Source organism: Lissotriton vulgaris, chromosome 2_2 (genome assembly GCF_964263255.1).
Source record: "Lissotriton vulgaris chromosome 2_2, aLisVul1.2, whole genome shotgun sequence".
Lineage (NCBI taxonomy): Eukaryota > Metazoa > Chordata > Amphibia > Caudata > Salamandridae > Lissotriton > Lissotriton vulgaris.
In genome coordinates, this window is record NC_141688.1 from 283,030,560 (window position 1) to 283,050,128 (window position 19,569).

At 49.2% G+C, this 19,569-nt stretch overlaps 1 protein-coding gene across 1 annotated transcript in view; it reads left to right on the forward strand.

Annotated features, from left to right (window-relative positions):
* Window positions 1–19,569, forward strand: part of TTC17 (tetratricopeptide repeat domain 17) — a 575,315-nt gene that overhangs the window by 304,055 nt on the left and 251,691 nt on the right. Inside the window, exon 12 of the mRNA XM_086959610.1 lies at window positions 19,400–19,515. Within this exon, the coding sequence (XP_086815736.1) occupies window positions 19,400–19,515 (116 nt within the window). The remainder of the gene's footprint in view (window positions 1–19,399; window positions 19,516–19,569) is intronic.

Genomic DNA, 19,569 nt, shown 5'->3' on the forward strand with positions numbered 1-19,569 from the left:
ATAAAGTCAGTGAGAAAGGAATCGATGGTGGGAACGAAATGGACCTAGAGCAAGAAATATGGAGTTAAAAGCAGAGAGGAGGCTAAGAGCTCGTGGCTAACTGAGAACATCTAAGCGGTCGAAAAGGGATAAAGGAGGTGCGAGTGCACGCCGAGGTGAAGGACTGTGCGAGAAGGAAGGGGGAAATGCCAGCAGCAGAGGAGCCTGCAGGCTGTTTAAGGCAGATGGTGTCTGCGTGCAAAGGACTGGGCGAGAAGGGAGGGTGAAATGCCAGCAGCAGAGGAGCCTGCAAAAGCGTCAATTACAACCAGTCCCTAAACCGGTTACAATAAAATAGCTTTTATACACGCTGTGTCTTCTTTAGCAAACAGCCTACAATTAAAACATACACGCATTAAAAGGCAAACATAAGCATAGGAGGGACATAACAAGATAGTGCATAAACATGTAGGAAATATAAGTAAGCGGGTGCGGAACCGCGAATTATAAGCAGTTATCCCAAAAAATGTTGGCACATTCAACAACTACAGGGAAGCTGACTGTAACTGTCACGCTTCACAGGGAGAATAACGGTTTTGTAGAAATTAACAGTATAATAAGCAGACGCCGTGAGTCGAACATGGTTCAACAGATGTGTTCATTACGCCACATCATAGATAAAAACTCTAAAAAAAAAAAAAAATGTTTTAAACACACATCAAATATTGTTCTTCACGGTGTCTGCATTTTAAGAATCTCTCTAGATTTTGAAGATATGTATGCTTAGTGTCTCAGTGAGCTCTGCACTAGTCACGACAGTCGCAAGTTGCACTATATGTACAAAAAACACGTCAACCAGCAGTCAAAATATAGAAGACGCTATATAATGAAACTTTAAGTTACCAGCATTTGTAGATAGCTATTTTTAAGTATTTCAGTAGTCGGAATTGAAGCATTTTAGGCGCTTTACTCACCCATTCGACGGGACCTTCACCCCCCTTACCACAGTGCTCTGTTAACACCACTGAGTCAAGTGCTCTTAAGTAACCAGAAGTGCACACGCAGCGCTTTGTAAAGCTCCTTTATGATGAGTAAATAACGGACGAACTTTCCGTTCAGTTGTGCGAATCGCACAGACGGGAGCCACGTGGTTTAATTTCTCTGTGTTTGGGTAATGAAAAATTAGTTTGCCCTGTTGCCACCTGGATGACTATCGGCTCTTAAAGGTCTTCCGCCGCCCACAAGCATTGGCAAAGCCAACAGCGCTTAGTTTACTGTGCTAATAATACACGCCAATAGAAGCACACACACATTTTATGTATATGTATAAACACATTGAAGCCGTGCAGAGGAGAGACGGAGAATGAAGGGTAGAAAGAGAAGGGACGGGAGAGACAGCACAAGAGAATGGAGGAGAGAGAGAGACAGAAAGAATGGAGGAGAGAGAGAGACAGAAAGAAGGGTTTAAAAGACTGGAGGGAGAGAGATTTGAGGAGAGAGTGAAAGAGAATGTAGGGGAAGTGAAAGAACGAGAATGGAGTGCAGAGGGAGGATATCAAGGGCACAACAAGCATCTAGGTTTCTGCAGCTAAGGGGGCGGAGCGGGGAGAGCGGCGATGAGGGAGAGACGTGAAGCAGCAGGGGCCTTTGAAGTGAAGCTAAGCTTCACTTCAAAGGTGTGGGAGGTATGAGGAGTTGTAAATAAAATGCGGCTGAGGCAGAGCGCACGCTGGGGAAAGCTTGTGGGGCGGAGCGGGAAGAGCTGCTGGGGAACAGATGGCTGGCGATTTGATGCTGTGCACGCGCATTTTAGGTCAATGCGCTTGCGCATTGACCTAAAAGCGCACGGGCACAGCACCAAATCGCCAGTTGGGTAAAGTCTGATCTGAAAGAAACACGTTAGTGTTAGATTCCTTACCTTAGAATATCCCCAGGCGTCAGTCTGGATCCGGAAACTTTTGCGTAGCAGTACCCCTGCGCGTCGGTAGGCGTCGTCTGCAGGCGTCCCCTGCGGCTCCGCGTCCGTCGTCGGCGTCGTGCGCCGTGATGACGTCGCTGGAGTACATAGACGCCGCCTCCGCGCGCTGACGTCAGTTCTTCTTTTTTCCGCGCCAGTGGACGCAGATCTGAAGAGCAGTACTCCGGTCTTTGACCAAGTTTTTCAATTGTTTTTTCCTCTACGGTGCCTGATAGGATGCCTGGGTTTAAGAATTGCGATGACTGTGAGCGCACGATGTCGGTCACAGACCATCACCGCCTCTGCCTCCGGTGTCTGGGCCCTGACCACGACGTGGACTCCTGCGTCGACTGCCGGGCCCTTACCAACAAGGCTAGGCGGGAGCGGTCCCGCAAGCTGCTGGAGCTCCGGGTGTCGGCCCCACGTCGGGACCGGGAGCGGTCCCGGTCCGGCCGGAGGTCGAGAGAGCGTTCGAGGGAGCGGGCGCGGAGCCGCGCCGGGCGCTCCGGAAGTCGGCACCACTCGTCAGGCTCGTCAGGTAAGAAGCACAAGAAGTCGGGGCGTCGTCATCGTACCCCCGACTCCCCCCGACGCTCGCGCGATGCGGCCGGGGGCTCGGGTGACCCCAACCCCGCGGCTCCGCGAGAGTCGCCGGCGCGGCCTGCCTCATACCCTCCGGTCCCTGGGCATGGCGCGACGCCTGAGGAGATCGAGGCGTTCCTCATGGCCATGAGGGCGCTCGCTTCTCCGACGGGGCCTACGGCGCCTTCGGGCCCAGTGCTACCGTCTGGGGGCCCTAGCGGTTCGGGTGTCCCTGCCTCGGCGCCGTCGGGTGCTCCGGCCCCGGCGCCGCCGACGGCTCCGACCCCGGCGCCGCAGGGGCCTTCGGGATCGGCGCCGGCTGGTCTTCCGGCCTCCCCGGCGCCGTTGCCATCGGGGTTACCCCCGACGCCGCCCCCGCGCGGCGCCGGTTCTCCACTGCCGGTTCCGGCCGGCGGTGGGGTTCCGACGCCGGCTCCGGGCGGCGCCGTCCCCTTACCTTCTCCGACGCCGGACGCGGCGCCGGACGGGCGTCGCACGACGCCGGTCCCGGCGCCGATGGGGCCCATGAACCCCGAGGAGCCGGTCTTCATCATTGACTCCGAATACGGAGAGGATGAGGAGTACGGTGAAGGTTGGGAGGGGTCCGAGGACCCTCTGGCTCGCGAGTGCCAGTATGACCCGGACTGGACAGGTGACTTGGGGGATGCCAGTGGTTTGGACGACTCTCCTAACCCTGGTTTGATCTCTCCTCCAACCGTGGCATCGGTGGAGGGAGCTGCCTATTCTGTGGTGCTGATGAGGGCTGCCAAGGCCTTACACCTTGAGCTCCCCGTCGCGGCCGTGAGGCCTAACATCCTCACCGAGGTCTTCAAACCGCAGTCATGCCCACTGGAGCCACTGCTGCCGTTTAATGAAGCCTTGTCTGACGTTCTGTTGGGCACGTGGTCCAGGCCCGCTTCAGGTGCGCCTGTGGATCGGAACGTGGCCAGGCGCCACCGTCCTTGTCCGGACGACCCCAAGTACCTGTCTACCCACCCCACTCCTGAGAGTCTGGTGATCCAGGCCTCGACCTCCCAGTCCGCATTCCCGTCGGCCCCGCCCGACCGGGAATCCAAGAGGTATGACCAGTTTGGCAAAAAGGTCTTCTCGTCCATTAGTTTGGGCCTGCGGTCTTGCAACACCGCCTGCCTCTTGGGCCGCTACACCCACTCTGTGTGGGATACGGTCGCGGAGCTGCTGCCAGAATGCCCCATGGAGGTGCGGGCTAAGCTCGGTCAGGCTGTGGCTGAAGGCCGAGATGCAGCGAAATATTCAATTCGGTGTGGTCTTGATACGACCGACTCGCTGGGCAGAGCTATGTCTACGACAGTGGCGATTCGTCGCCACGCCTGGCTGAGATCCGCCAATTTTTCGGCTGATGTCCAGAATACCCTGATGGACATGCCGTTTGATGGCTGTCACCTGTTCGGTGACAAAGCGGACCACGCGCTGGAACGCTTCAAGGACTCCAGGGTCACGGCCAAGTCCTTGGGTCTCTCGACCCAGCGTCAGCAACCGGGTTCGTTTCGTCCCTTTCGTGGCCAAGGAAGGGGCGCCCCCACACGTTCTGCCAGCCACGCGCCGCAACAATCTTTCCAACGCGGTGGCGGCCGTGGAAACCGCCGTGGTGGCGGTCGGGGACAACGGCGGGGTCAGACCACACCCTCCCCCGCAGCATCTACCCCAAAATCCTCCTAGTCCGTGCTTTCGGCCCCATGTGACGCCAGTGGGTGGCAGGGTTCGCCATCACCACGCTCACTGGCGCACGATCACTTCGGACAGGTGGGTGCTGCAAATCGTCCGAAGGGGCTACTCCCTCCCCTTCGAGACCTCTCCTCCAGCCATGCCACCGCAGAACCACCGTGTGTCGGGGGACCACTTGACACTTCTGCAGGAGGAAGTTACGGCCCTCTTGGCCAAGGGGGCCATCGAGCGCGTTCCTGGGCCAGAAGTAGGGCGTGGTTGTTATTCCCACTACTTTCTGGTGCCCAAGAAGGACAAGGGGGGCCTACGTCCTATCTTGGATCTAAGGAACGTCAACGGCTTCCTCCGGAAGGAGAAGTTCAAGATGTTGACGTTAGCTCAGGTCTTGGCTGCTCTAGACCCACAAGACTGGATGGTAGCGTTGGACTTGCAGGACGCCTATTTTCACATCCCCGTCCTGCCGGCCCACCGGCGTTACCTGCGGTTCACGGTAGGCCAGGAGCATTTTCAGTTTATCGTGCTCCCCTTCGGCCTTACCAGCGCCCCACGGGTGTTCACAAAGGTGATGGCGGTGGTCGCAGCCCATCTGCGCAGGTTGGGGGTTTCAGTCTTCCCCTACCTAGACGACTGGTTGTTGAAGGCGGGCTCGCCCCAGACAGTCGTCCACCACCTTCAGATGACGGCAGACCTCTTGCACGACCTGGGGTTCTCCATCAATGTGCCGAAATCACACCTGTGTCCCTCTCAAAAGCTCCTTTTCATCGGAGCGGTTCTGGACTCGGCGCAGTTTCGGGTTTATCCTCCGGAACGGCGGGTTCGGGATATTCAGGCTTTGATTCCCATCTTTCAGCCGCTATCCCGGGTTTCGGTCAGGTTGACGCTGCGGCTGCTGGGACTGATGGCTTCCTGCATCCTTCTGGTGCATCACGCTCGGTGGCGGATGCGGGCTCTGCAGTGGGACCTGAAGTTTCAGTGGGCCCAGCATCAGGGCAACTTGTCCGACCACGTCTTGATCTCGGAGGGCACTGCGAGACAACTGCAGTGGTGGCTTACGGACCGCGATTGGGTCAGGGGCAAGTCCCTCTCCCTTCCCCAACCGGAGCACGTTGTCGTGACGGACGCGTCCCTCCAGGGCTGGGGTGGCCACTTGGGAGAGGCAGAGATCAGAGGCATCTGGTCTCCGGCGGAGTCCCGGCTCCATATCAACCTATTGGAGCTGCGGGCGATTCGTCTGGCACTGAAGGCATTCCTCCCCTTTGTCAACGGGAGTGTGGTGCAGGTGTTCACCGACAACACCACCGCCATGTGGTACTGCAACAAACAGGGCGGTGTGGGGTCGTGGACCCTTTGCCAGGAGGCTCTGCGCCTCTGGCAATGGCTGGAACGTCAGGGCGTGACTCTGACGGTTCAACACCTGGCAGGTTCTCTGAACGCCAGGGCGGACGAACTCAGCCGTCGGTGCTCGATGGATCACGAATGGCGTCTGAACTCGGACGTGGCGCAAGGCATCTTTCTGCAATGGGGAGAGCCTTGGTTAGATCTATTCGCCACCGAAGAGAACGCGCAATGTCATCAGTTCTGCGCGTTGGAGTTTCCAAGACGGCACTCGCACGGAGGACTAGACCTTCTTTCCTGCCCAAGGTTGTTTCGGCCTTTCACATCGGGCAGTCCATCACCCTCCCTTCCTTCTTCCCGCCTCCGCATCCTTCAAAGGATGAAGAGCGGCTCCATCGTCTGGACCCAAAACGTGCGCTTTCATTTTACATGGATCGCACACGCCAGTTCCGGGTGGATGACCAACTGTTTGTTGGCTACGTGGGTGCGAAGAAGGGACGGGCGGTCTGTAAACGAACCATCTCTCGATGGGTCGTCCTCTGCATCAAAGCGTGCTACTCTTTGGCTCGGAAGGAGCCTCCTGTTGGGCTGAGGGCCCATTCCACTCGGGCCACGGCGGCTACCACTGCCCTGGGCCGGGGAGTCCCCTTGCAGGACATTTGCCAAGCGGCTACGTGGGCCTCGCTGCACACCTTTGCGAGGCACTACTGCCTGGACAGCCAAGTCCGGAGGGATGGCTTCTTTGGCCGTTCTGTCCTCCAGGACTTTCTGGTGTAGTTTGTATTGGTTCGCAGACCCTCCACCGGGGTTGGTATTGCTGGGGTATGTATTCTAAGGTAAGGAATCTAACACTAACGTGTTTCTTTCAGATGAACAAGTTACTTACCTTCGGTAACGATATATCTGTAAGAAACATTAGTTAGTGTTAGATTCCTTACCGAACCCACCCATCCTCCCCGTTCTGCGAACTGATACCTAGGGTTAAGGTCATCCCTTTCAGGGCCCTAGTTTTTACATGGCACCAGTGTTGGTTCTCTCATGGCTCTGCGTCTCCTGGCGCGGAAATGCTGTGTGCAAAGAACTGACGTCAGCGCGCGGAGGCGGCGTCTATGTACTCCAGCGACGTCATCACGGCGCACGACGCCGACGACGGACGCGGAGCCGCAGGGGACGCCTGCAGACGACGCCTACCGACGCGCAGGGGTACTGCTACGCAAAAGTTTCCGGATCCAGACTGACGCCTGGGGATATTCTAAGGTAAGGAATCTAACACTAACTAATGTTTCTTACAGATATATCGTTACCGAAGGTAAGTAACTTGTTCTTTAAGTGCCTATAGTCTCGCTCTGCTCAATGCGCATGCGCATTGAGAGGCGAGACCTAAAAAAGAAGAAAGAAACCATGACCATTCCAGACCCAACCACTAGATGGCAAAATAATGCACAGCATGTGTATCCCGGAAATTCTTCAAGCTGCAAAAATACTCTTACTGGTATGTAACCATTTCGTTATTTGGCCTTACACAGGCCTACTTTCTCGCAATGTAACCCTGTACCAATATATGTATGCAAGGCTAAGCAATAATTTATTTATGTTTTGTATCTTCCTCAAAAATGTATTAACTACTGGTCCCAGTATTCTCCATACATGTTGTTAATGTACTGTCTCTTCTTCAAAACCTATGCCAGCTCCTGATAACAGTGTTGTCTTTTGTCTCATTATGTACCGCTATTGTTTTGCTTCTAGGTCCATGTGGCGGGGTATCAATAAAGAAGAGTAGGCCAGGTCGTTTTAAGTATGGCTTTATTTTACCAAACGCTCGTTTGTCTACTGGTCAGTCTCTGTTTAGCAAAGCTGGTGGGATCCGTTTTGGAGATGGGCGTTGGGCTGCTTGGTAAGGAAGCTGGTCTGGTCTGGAGGCTTCTGTCAGGCGGTCACCTTGGTCCGGATGTCCGGTAGGCAGAAGAGGTGGTCGGGTATAACAAAGAAATAAAGAGAGATGTCAGGACACTTGTCCTACTGGAAAGCATATAAACCGGAGAGTGAGGGAGACACCACACTAATGCGCAGAGTGCTGACACACGAGTACGACGGGAATCAGTGCTCTAGTGCTCGTGGATGGGGGACGGGGTTATTTACAAGGACTTTGCGGGTGGCGGAGACTTCACGTTTAGAGGTCCGGATGGTCTCTTTCTCCCACCCACCCCGCGAACTTGCCCCGTACCTGTGCCAGCCACGCTTCCTCCCCTGGGAACGTGGCACAGCGGCTCGTGGGGTCTTTGGCCTCCTGACTTCGTTGGGGCTGCAATGTAGCCCAGCCTTCGTTCTCCCTCATCTTCTTCCTCCGAGGTTTGGTCTCTCGAAAACGCTCTCAGCTCTGGTTCTTCCTCCTCTCCGGTGGCACTGCACCCCGGCTTCCTGGGAATCCCTGTTCTTGACGGCCTGGACGTCATTTGGGGGCGGGTCCTCGTCTGGCAGGAATCCCCCATTAAAGGCACCGGTTTTTTGTTCCTAGCTAGCGCTCAATAAAGTTTGTGAATGTGGGGTTGATTCCTCGTGCTGAAAGGGGACAAGAGGAGGAAATAGAGATACAGCAGTCCACCAGTCTCTATTTGTCTTTACCTCCTCACTCGGTTTTCCCACCCCGTCACAGTCCACCTAATCTGTAAAGCTATTACTACGACTATGCAATGTTTGTGAAGCTCTCTGATGCCTTTGGGTCTAGTTCGCACTAAATAAAACTCTACAAATCAATGATAAAGATATGATGTAATCATAATGATCTAGAGGCACTATTTCATTATGCAGAGGATATTCTTGTTCATACTGCAGAAAAGCTTGTGTTTGTAATGTAGAATCAAATCTGTAGTCTACATATGTTGCAATGAGTGAGTTAGCCAATTATATCCATTATGGACTTCCTCTAAGGTCTGCACCAGCTTTACGACACGTATGCGTTTACCCTGATCCAGGGCTCGCTCTCTCACTAGATCAGTCTGTACCGCTGTGAGTATTTTTTCAGTATGTTCAAAACGCATTTAAGCATTGGTGTATAAATACAACTTATATGCTATTGGTATTGCCACCTTTTCTTAACGTGACATAAGTGTACCCTGATGTTCCTGCAGTGACGCGGATAACCTTGTTCGTAGTGTTCACATATGTGTGTAAAAGTTTGGAAGCTAGCATGTTGGTTTGTACAGAACGTAAAACTTTTGTCTGTTCCTGTGTCCAATGTGTGCTTGAAAAATCTGGACGTATGAAGTCGCAGAAGGGTTTTACCCGTTCTGAGTATTCTGGAATATATTTTCTGCCAAAATTTAGGAATCCTATTATGGATTGTAGTATTTTCAATGTAGTTGGTGGTTGAAGCAATGCACATTTCTCTAAGTTGTATGTTGCAAGCCTTTTGTCCTCACTTGACAGCTCATATCCTAGAAAAAGGACATTGAGAACCGGATTTTTTTATTTTTAAAAATGTAATTTGTAGACAATGTGAGCTAATCCCAAAATGATGCGAGCTACTCTTGTCAAGTGTGCCATAAGGTCTTTATTCGTCAGATAAATGTCATCGTCATAGGTGTCATATGGGGGTCGCTAGGTTTTAGGAATGGCAGTTTGGCGGATCGGCACAGTAGCCAGAAGTTGTAGCTTCATGTTTAATGCGTACTATCGTTGAGGTTTTGGAGTCATCCTCAGTAGGATCTCATGAAGAGGGGAACCATCATCGCACCCCACATGGCTGTGGTATAACCCAGGAGCTAGTGCTAACTCCCACTCCTTGGCATATAAATGTTTTACTGATTCAGGAACAAAGTCGGAATTACTGTTTCCCCGTTTGGTCACTCCATTACGAAATCAGGTGGCCATTCCTTTTCAGCCAAAAGAATATCGTAAAAGTAGGGTAAGTCCTCCCAAAAGAGAACATTTATGTTTCTGGGTATATCTCCCTCCAATTAGAGTTGTATTTCATATACAAATGTGGGACACCTACCCTGGTGTCAGGACTTTCCACCTTGATATGTTCACTCAGCGTTACTCCCAACAGACAATCCATCCGGTTCCAACATACGATCGTGACTCCTGCCGCACTGTCTAGGATTGTCACTGACCATTTCCTGCTCAAAAGCAGAGTCCTCACTATCGGGGGCATACCTGACCTTTAGTCTGGCTACGTTACTCTTTTTGAATTGAGGCTTGAATTGGTTTCGTTTTTTACTTTGCGGGTGGCGGAGACTTCACGTTTAGAGGTCCGGATGGTCTCTTCTTCCCACCCACCCCGCGAACTTGCCCTGTACCTGTGCTAGCCACGCTCCTCCCCTGGGAACGTGGCACGGCGGCTCGTGGGGTCTTTGGCCTCCTGGCTTCGTGGGGGCTGCAATGGAGCCCAGCCTTCGTTCTCCCTCGTCTTCTTCCTCCGATGTTTGGTCTATCGAAAACGCTCTCAGCTCCGGTTCTTCCTCCTCCTTCATGTTTAATTATGAAGTCAGATGACCGTTGAATCCTTCTGTTTCACGTGCTCTTCCAGTCTGACACCTCAAGTTAAGGACAGACAGCCTGCCTGTCCCCAGACGTTCGCTTCAACCAAGACCACTTAATTATGGGGGCTTCCTCTCTTTTTTTTTTCTCTCTGAAGCAGCAACTTTGCGCTGCTCAGGAGCAACAGGGTTCGAGTTACTATAGTTGCCTTTCTAGTAAGAATGCTGTTAATAATTTATCTAATTTCATTACAGATTTTGGTGGATGAAATAACCCCATCTTACAATTTAATCGTTCATGATATGAATCAGTTTAGATCACTTATTTTTAGGTAACTTTTGCATTGGTCAGTGTTTTGACTGTAGATCTCAGTTCTATAGCCCACACTTTATTATGGTTTATAATTTATTGTCCTCTCCATTTCTCGTTCTTCACAGCACCATATTCCACGTCTCAGAAGGTCCATTACTTCTTTAGTCCTGATGAAGATCTAGTTACAAAATCATCTTAATTTGTTTGTCCTTTGGGTCAAAACTTCAACGCTATATTTATTTGAACTGTACATATAATTTGTGAACTACACATAAATGTCTCCATTCATTTGTCTCTCATTGAAATGTACCATATATCTAATGTTTACCTAATTTCTTTAGTAGACCCTTTAGCATTTCACTTTTGTCACTTCCCACTTGCACTGCACTATCTTTCTATTTTGAGCACTATCCACATACAAAGCATACATCTGAAAAAAATGATCATTTTATCCATCTGGGCTAAAAGTTGTTGTTGTGTAACGTTCTGATTTTTTTCACCCCGTCAGGACTGTACACTGCCTTCGCTAAGTGTTAGAGAGTTTTCCCAAAAAAAGTCTGCAAGAACCACTATTTATTGTATGTACTCTGGTTCTGAGGAAAATAGGATTACCCCACTTATAGCAAATATTTCATTGTGTTCTGCACAAGCATACTACAAATATAAAATCAACAAATAGCTAACAACATTATTTCTTTTAAATTCAGCATTAAGTATTGTGAGGTGGATTACAACAGCCATACCCTGTTTTTAAAAATTTACACCAAATAGTCAAATCCACACAGGTCTATATATAATCTATAGCATTACATATACTCTAGAAGCACAGAGGTAGAATTCAAAATGCTGAACCAAGGATCCTGAGCTAAGAAGTGACGGCGGCACTAGGAATCTGCCTCAAAGCAACATTGGACTCTAACGAACATAAACTTCCTTTCTTCTTTTTTTAAAATGTATTTTAATTTTTATCTATGACCTTATCTCGCTGATGTTATTTCATCCTTTAGAAGTCTTTGAAAAATTCTTCCACCCTGCTCTCTACATCAAGGAAGTTTCGGATGCTGAGCCAGTCTCTTGTCTAAATTCACAGGCCATTAACCTTCAGATCCGACTCCTAAGGATCGAGGCTGCTCATGTTTTTTTGTAGAAAGGGAAACCATCTTTTTAACTTTTAATCTCGCTGCTACATAGCTCTAATTTCCCTGCTGTAATATTGTCATTTTGCACATCGTTGACTAAGAACGTTTTTGTTGCACTGTGATATTACTGTCAGCTGCTTACCTGTGCTGTGGTGCACCCTGTTCCGTCGCGGCTTGTGTCGTTTGTGCGGAGGGGATCACACCATCTTGGCAGTGCCGCTCTCCCTGGAACAAGCAGGGTCAGCGTTCTAGCCCCAGCCCCACGCTTGCGGTCCCGCCCACTGGACCTACAAAACCCAGTGCGCCGAGCGGACTCACAAGCCCATCTGCGCCCGTCCGCTCCCGGCCGATTCCAGACGCCAGGGACCCTGTCTGTCCGTTGACTCTGCTGATTCACCCCCACGGTCAGCACTGTGAAATGGGCATCATCAGATACACAAACGTAGAAATACACTGCTTCAATCCAGTCAAACGACCTCTACCAACAGCCAGGCACTCCAGCTCCCAACTAAAACCAGCGATAACCAAGTTACCAATACAAAAATCCCGTCAAACTGACCGCGCCTCCAATCCCCAAACTAACTTAGTCTATCTATACTGCAATGCAAGATCTATGGCTAAGCACTCATTACAAACCTGGGCTCTCCTGGATGCGTTGTTCGTAACGGAAACCTGGCTCCAGGAGTCATCAGCACCTGACATTGCAGTAGCTCTGCCCCCCGTGTACACAATACATAGGCTTGACCGCGCTGGCATAAAAAAGGAGGGTGGAACGGCTATAATCCACAAGGCATCTATGAAAATCCATATAAACGACCCCTACCTCGAAAGTTGGGGCGAGATGCTCATTGCCACTATGACCGTGGGCAATAAAGAATTATGGAAGATAGCCCTTATCTATAGGCCCCCTGGGTCCAAGACCCATTTCCCTGAAAAACTGGTGGAAGCAATAGCGCCCTATGCCCTCGCCACAGGAAACTTTCTCTTGCTAGGAGATGTCAACTACCATCTCGAGCAAGCCCTCGATCCTCAAACCATAGACCTAACTACCAACTTGGACGCCCTACAGCTACGCCTACTCCCAACAGGCCCAACCCACATAGCTGGCCATACTCTTTACCTTGTCTGCACTAACTCCCCAAAGATTGTGATCCCACAGATCGACCCAGTCTTTTGGTCCGACCATTTTATCATAAAATTTGCCATCAATAGCATACAAGCCCTGGCAACCTGCCCGACCAAACCGAAAAAGAGCAGGCCATGGAATGAGATCACCATGGACGCCTTTGCCGCCCACTTCACTCCTCCTACCATCTCTAAAAACACCAACCCTAGCCTAGCTGCCATGAAATTTGAAACAGCAATCACTCTTGCATTGGATGACATCGCTCCTGCACGTGCATTTAAACCCCCTAAGAACAACTCACCATGGTTTACGCCAGACCTGAAGCAAATAAAATTCTTTACCAGAGTGGCAGAAAGGAAATGGCGACACACAAAAAGTGTCCAAGATAGGGAAACCTATAAAGCTGCACACCAGCAGTATATGAAGGAAATAGCCGAGGCAAAATAAATCTACCTAGGTAATAGGATCACGTCAGCAGCCAACTCACAAAGAGAACTTTTTAACATTGTTAAGGAATTCACAAATCCATCAGGTTCTCAGCTGGTACCCCCGGATACCAAGGAGTGGGAAGAATCTGTAGCCTCTTACTTCCATGAGAAAGTTAATGACATCCACAAATGCTTCCCCCAGTCGACGTCAACTGATCAGACCGCTGTCCCAGACGTCAATAGTGGCAATGACTCCAACCATCAGACTGCCACGTTAAGAGAGTTATCACCTTTCTCAGAAAAAGAGGTGGACCAAACCTTGCTGAAAATGAAGTCTGGAGCCCCAGGAGACCCTGCCTTCTCCGCAAGTTCTATCCAAACTCTCCCCGGCACTGATCCCTGTCCTAACCATTATCCTCAATCAATCCCTACTTCATAGTTCCGGCCCCAAGCACTGGAAGGAGGCAGTAATACAGCCTATTTTAAAAAGCCATCCGCTGACCCAGATCAACCTGTCAATTATCGACCAATTTCCTTTCTTCCACTATTTGGAAAAATTATGGAGGCCCTAATAAATAAACAGCTTGTCACCCACCTTGAGTCCAACAAAGTCCTCGACCCTTCCCAGTCCGGCTTCAGGGTATCTCACAACACTGAAACGGTCCTGTTGGAGGTAGTGGACAATATCAGACTGACTTTGGACTCTAAATAATCGGCTATATTGATCTTGTTGGACCTGTCTGCAGCCTTCGACACCATCTCGCATCGCGTTCTATTAGAGCGCCTTGCAGAGGTTGGTGTCGAGGGCGCCGCACTTCAATGGCTGACAAGCTATTTAGGTAACAGGAGGTCCAGGGTCCAGATAGGCTCGCACTCTTCCATTTACTATGATAACGATAAGGGTGTTCCGCAGGGATCCATATTGAGCCCGACCCTTTTTAATTTATATGTCTCCCCCTTGGCAAAGGTCATCAGAGCACATAGTTTTGGAACTGTATCCTATGCCGATGATACTCAAATCCTTATCAACATCAATCAGACCCTGACGACATCAAAAGGAGGTTCAAAAACTGTATGGTCGACATACACGAATGGATGACCAGGAACTACCTCATGATGAATGCAGGAAAGACCGAGGTCATATTGTTCGGTAAAGCCGACAAAATCCGGTCGCCAGACTAGTGGCCAGCATCCCTCGGTCCCTGCCCAGCCCCCAAGCCCTTTGTCAGGAATCTTGGAGTGATTATCGATGATAAGCTAACCATGTCTGAGCACATCAGAAAAACCGCAGGTACCAGTTACGGTTTGATGCGCAGTTTAAGGAAGATATTCAAATGGATCCCACTCTCAGCACGCATGCCCCTAATTCAGGGACTTATTGTTAACAGGATAGACTATGGAAATGCTCTCTTTTCAGCCATCAATTCAACACTTCTAAAACGACTACAGGTCCTCCAGAATACGGCCGCCAGGCTAGTACTTGATTTACCCCCTCGTTCCCCCTCAGTCCCTTGCCTTCAGACTGCATTGGCTGCCCATTCAAAAACGCATAAAGTTTAGACTATGCTGCCTAGTCCATAAATCGGTTAATGGTCATGGACCGTCCTATTTTGAGTACAAGCTCAAGACCCACGTTCCAGCCAGAAGGCTACGATCTTCCAGCAAGGCAGTCCGAAACGGTGACCGAGCTTTCAGTAAAACCTCCCAAGATGCCTGGAACTCTCTTCCCATTCAGATTCAGATCAGGCTAGAGCCTGACCATGTGTAGTTCCGGAGACAGCTAAAAACCTGGCTTTTCTAGCCGTATGAGCTGCCCTCGCTCTTTTGGGGCTGAGGGTCAAGAGGTTCCTTGCTTGCTAGCGCTCTGAGACCTTCGGGTGATTTATGCGCGATATAAATGCAAGAAAATGGAAATGGAAACACACAAAAGGAAATGGGAGGAATTTTTTCATTTGTCTATCCACTGGTGATCGCTCGGGGTAGCATCCCAACCCATCTTTCTTTTACTCATCGTGCCACCTCAGTTTATACCCAGCCATATGCAAATCAGCCTTGACCCTGCTTATGAGAACATCCAAGCTCAAACTGCCAAGCCAAGTCTTCACTGCACCAGAATTCAAGCAACTTAGGACCTGTTTTGCTCCGATAGGGACTCATCAGCCATGTATAGTTTCGGTCAAGTGGCACAGTGAGCACGGGACCCACGTATAGGCATACCCTTGCCACTTAGGGCGGTACATGAAACACACAAAGGGGAGGAAAGCTTGCAATTTGTTTGTTTAGCTTGGTTCCAGTGGCATGGTGAGCCTGGGTTACTCTTGTTCGGGTTCAGGGAGGACCAGCGCTTTAAAATTCAGAATATGATAGAGGTTGGAAAACTCGTCTATGGCAGCAGGCTGGCTAAGACCAGTCCGTCAGCACACTAGTAGTGGGTAGGTTTTAAGGGGGCACCTCCATGATGCCCTATGGGTGCATATATTAACAGGTCCATCACTGGAATCAGTGTGGGTTCATTAATACGAGTGGTTTGATCCCAAACTGCAGCCGTTTCAGTGAAGCCTTTATGTAGCTGGGGAACTAGTTTTGACCAGTGTCCAGTGCATACCTTAACACCATCAATGCTGATGGTATTCCCCTCCTGTGCTGAACATTATTGTTTCCCATTGTTCATGACGAGCTCAGCTCGGCATGAGTGTACGAGAGGTGTACCTCATGACGAGCTGAGCTCGTCATGAGCGTCGAAGGTGTTAAGATGGCTTCCCTGATCACTCGTTCTTTAGTTCACTTCGCCACCTTAGTTCAGACCCAGCTATATGCAAATCATTCTTGACCCTGTGCCTCATGGGAACAGGCCAGCCCAAAATGCCAAACCACCTCTGAAGAATGATGATAGATTCAACCCAGATCTGTGACTGGGGATGAGTGTCTGAAAAGATTCAGCGCTCCGTCCATCATCTCCTTGTGTATGATTTGTTCACCCTGAGTTGGTAGGGTATGACCAGACGTGGGTCCCTTGCTCACTTTGCCACTGGATTCAAGCTAGCATTGCTGAAGAGGGGTGTTAGCCCAATACCGGCCTGGCTAATGAAGGGTAATACCCAGAAACAGGTCTCAGGAATCTTTTTTCCAGTCCATTGAAGACCTGGCTTAGCAGTTCGGTCTGGATTGTTCCCATGAGACACAGGGTCAAGACTGATTTGCATATCGCTGGGTCTGAACTGGGGTGGTGAAGTGAGCTAAAGAATGATGATGGATTCAACCCAGATCTGTGACAGGGGGTGGGAGTCTGAACATTTTCAGCGCTCTGTCCATCATCTCCTTGTGTTTACACAGGGTGTATGCCATGTTGTGTTTTCACATTTGGTTTACACCATGACACACAGTTTGCAATGGCAGCATGCAGGTCATTTGTGTGTGAGTCCCTTAGGGTGACATAATACATGATGCATCCCTTAGGGACCCTCTTTAGTACCCTTGCCCTGGGTACCAGTGGTACCATTTGTCCTTGTCTAACGCAACTGTTGCTCATGTAAGGCGCTCTAATACCTTTGGGTCAAGTTTGCGTTGTATAAAACTACAGAAAAAAAACCACCATAGGTTTCAGTGAAGCCAATTATGTAGCTGGGTAACTCACTTTGACCAGTGTCCAGTACATACCTGAAGATGGTTTCCCTGCTCACTTGCAATATCTATTAATGGAAGCAGACATCACAGGGGCATATCTGCTCATGCTGATGTGTCTTCACATAAAATATAATGCACCCTGCCTTAGGGGTGACTTACATATATTAGATGCAGTGACTTTGGCATGTACACAGGAGTGTGTCTTGTCATGTTGTCACTTATGGTACCATGTTGCACAGCCTGCAATGGTCCCTTTAATACCCCTGCCCTAGGTACATGAGGTACCATTTACTAGGGACTTACAGGGGTGCTAAAGTCCTTTGCCCATAGTAGCACAATCAGACAACACCTTGTTTTTGGGAAGGAGCACTGGCACTTAGGTCTGGTTAGCAGGCCTCACTTCACTGTCAGTCGAAACCCAGCATCTCGCAGCTAACAAGCATTTGCAATGCAATAGTTCTTGCATTTACGCGAGTTTAAGGTATTGGCATTTTAAATGACAATGCCTTTTATTTATGTTTTAAAAACAAAAACATGAATAAAAGGCAGTCCTTTACAATGACAATAGCTCTATCTCGCTTAAATGCGAGACCTATTGCATTTCAAATGCTTGTTTTTCCTGGAGGAACAAAATTGCAGACAGAAATATAAATAAGGATGGACTTATTTCACTTCTGCTCTTCGAGATTAATTTGAACAGACGTTTTAGGCTCTCATTATGAGTGGCCCGGAGTAATCCCTATTATTTCACCATGGGATTAAATCGGGGGTAAAGAAATAACAGGTGCTAATTCCTGCGTGTTTTTTCCAGTGCTTCATGTGGAGATTTTGCCTGCTTTGAGCAGCAGAAAACTTCGTATGAAACCACTGAAGATTCTGCTGCAGAGATGTTCCCCGTTCGGAACCGGCGCTGTAGCAGAGTTTAGGAACTAGAGTCAAACAAGGCCCACTGAATTATGTGAGCAAATATACAAGGGAAACAACATTCCCTTCCAATAGTAATCCGTCCGATAGCCCAGGAATGGAAGATGCATAGCCTGCCCATCCTATGGGTTTTGTTTGAAAATAGTGAGCTATTAGACAGAGAATTATGTATTGAAACGCTGATGGGTACTGCCCTACTCATCTGTTACACTGGCAGAATAAGAGACTAATGAGGGAATCTGGGAGAAGGAGTACAAACTCAATAGAATTCATTTTTTCACAAGTAACTGAGAAAATTTAAATTGAGTTTATATTTTCACATAAGCAGCTCACAACCAGTTCAGAGACACACCTCCATGGCTGACTGATAGAAAGACTCAAACGTAGTATTACGGAGGCACAACCGATCAACGGCCTAAAAAATTGTTGGGGGGGCTGGGCTGCGGCTTTGAGGCAAAGGCTGTTCTGACTGAATCTAATTGAACAGGGGCCAGGTATGTCAGTACAGCTTCGGAACATAACCTCGGTCGGGTCTGACATGAATTTGACTCTGATCCAGACAAGCCTCTCAGAGAAGGGGGGGCTGGAGCGTGAGGCAAGCACACAACGCACGCATGACGAGCAACAGACGGGTGGGCAGGCCTAAGGGAGACAGGGGGTGCACCAACCCCACTCCCAAAGTAGCCCAACAGAAAACCAATGACAATAGATCTCACAAGCGAGCAGCGCATGTGCTGCAATGCAGGCAAGACCTAAAAAGGGGGCAAAAGGTGTGGGGGGGGGCTAACTGCAACACGAGTCTAGTTCTCCAACATACTCAAGTGGTAATTGTTGGCAAGACTTGCTCAACTAAAGACCATCATTTGGTGACCATCTCTTACAGTTGAGATTCCAGCTGGGGCTCGAGATGCAAGGAACCTGGAAATCATTTTTCACAGGATTTTTCTGTTTATCCAGCTGATTGGCTGTAGGTAATCTGCTTATTGTTCTTTCACTTTTTGCGGAACACCATAAAACTATTTAAAGTTATAATTTCTGCTCGCCTTCATTATGGCACAAGGACTTATCCAGTGCTACCTAAATATATGATTCGTACTCTTCGGTTAATTCATAACACTGTAGTGAGGCTGGTTTTAGGATTGCTACTCTGAAAATCTCTCTGATAACCTGGTTAATTTGTTTTGGTTCTCTGATGAAAAACGTTTTTTCTGAAGCCTTTATATCTGCCATAAGGGCTATTCACAAATGGGGGTTGTTTTCATTCATGTGCACCAACCACCGCCCCCACTTACCGCTGCAGCTAACCCTCAACTAAGTCCCCACCACCCGCCTTCCAATCTTTTCATTCTGTTTTCTGTTAACTCTACCTAAAATGAGAACGGGTAGGATATGAAACCTTTTTTTTTATCTCACCCATAGATGAAAATCACTTCAGTTACATATCTGTAGCCCGGAAAACCTTGCTTTTCGTTTGGTAATTAAAACATTCCTATGTAAATCTGTCAGTTCATGAATATCTATTACTACTGTTTTCTGCTCCTTCTTAAGGTACATTTTGATTGTTTCGGCACACCTTTCGCGGTCGCTGTCGCACACAAGAACTCTTGCAAGAATGATGCACTTGGCAGGTTCTGATACTAATTGTTATTTGTTTAATCTTTTTTTGAAAAGTTTTATTTCCTTTTTGGAGAAGAATATTTATAAAATAAATTCACCCTGCTTGTAACTCGTTGGTGATTGCGAGGTGAGATTAGCGAGAGTCACACGTTGTTTTTTGACCTTTTGTACTTGTTATTTTCATTGTTTTTAGGATGAGCAGGACACATTGTGGCCTAAAAGATCCAACTGTGCCAAATCCTTTCCTTCCATTCCTTCTCCAGAAGAACTTCCAACATATTTCCTACCTCCGGAGAACAGAGGGCTTGGGTGAGTAACTCTTGTGGAGATTTAGGGATGAACGCGGGCTCCTTGTGAAAATGT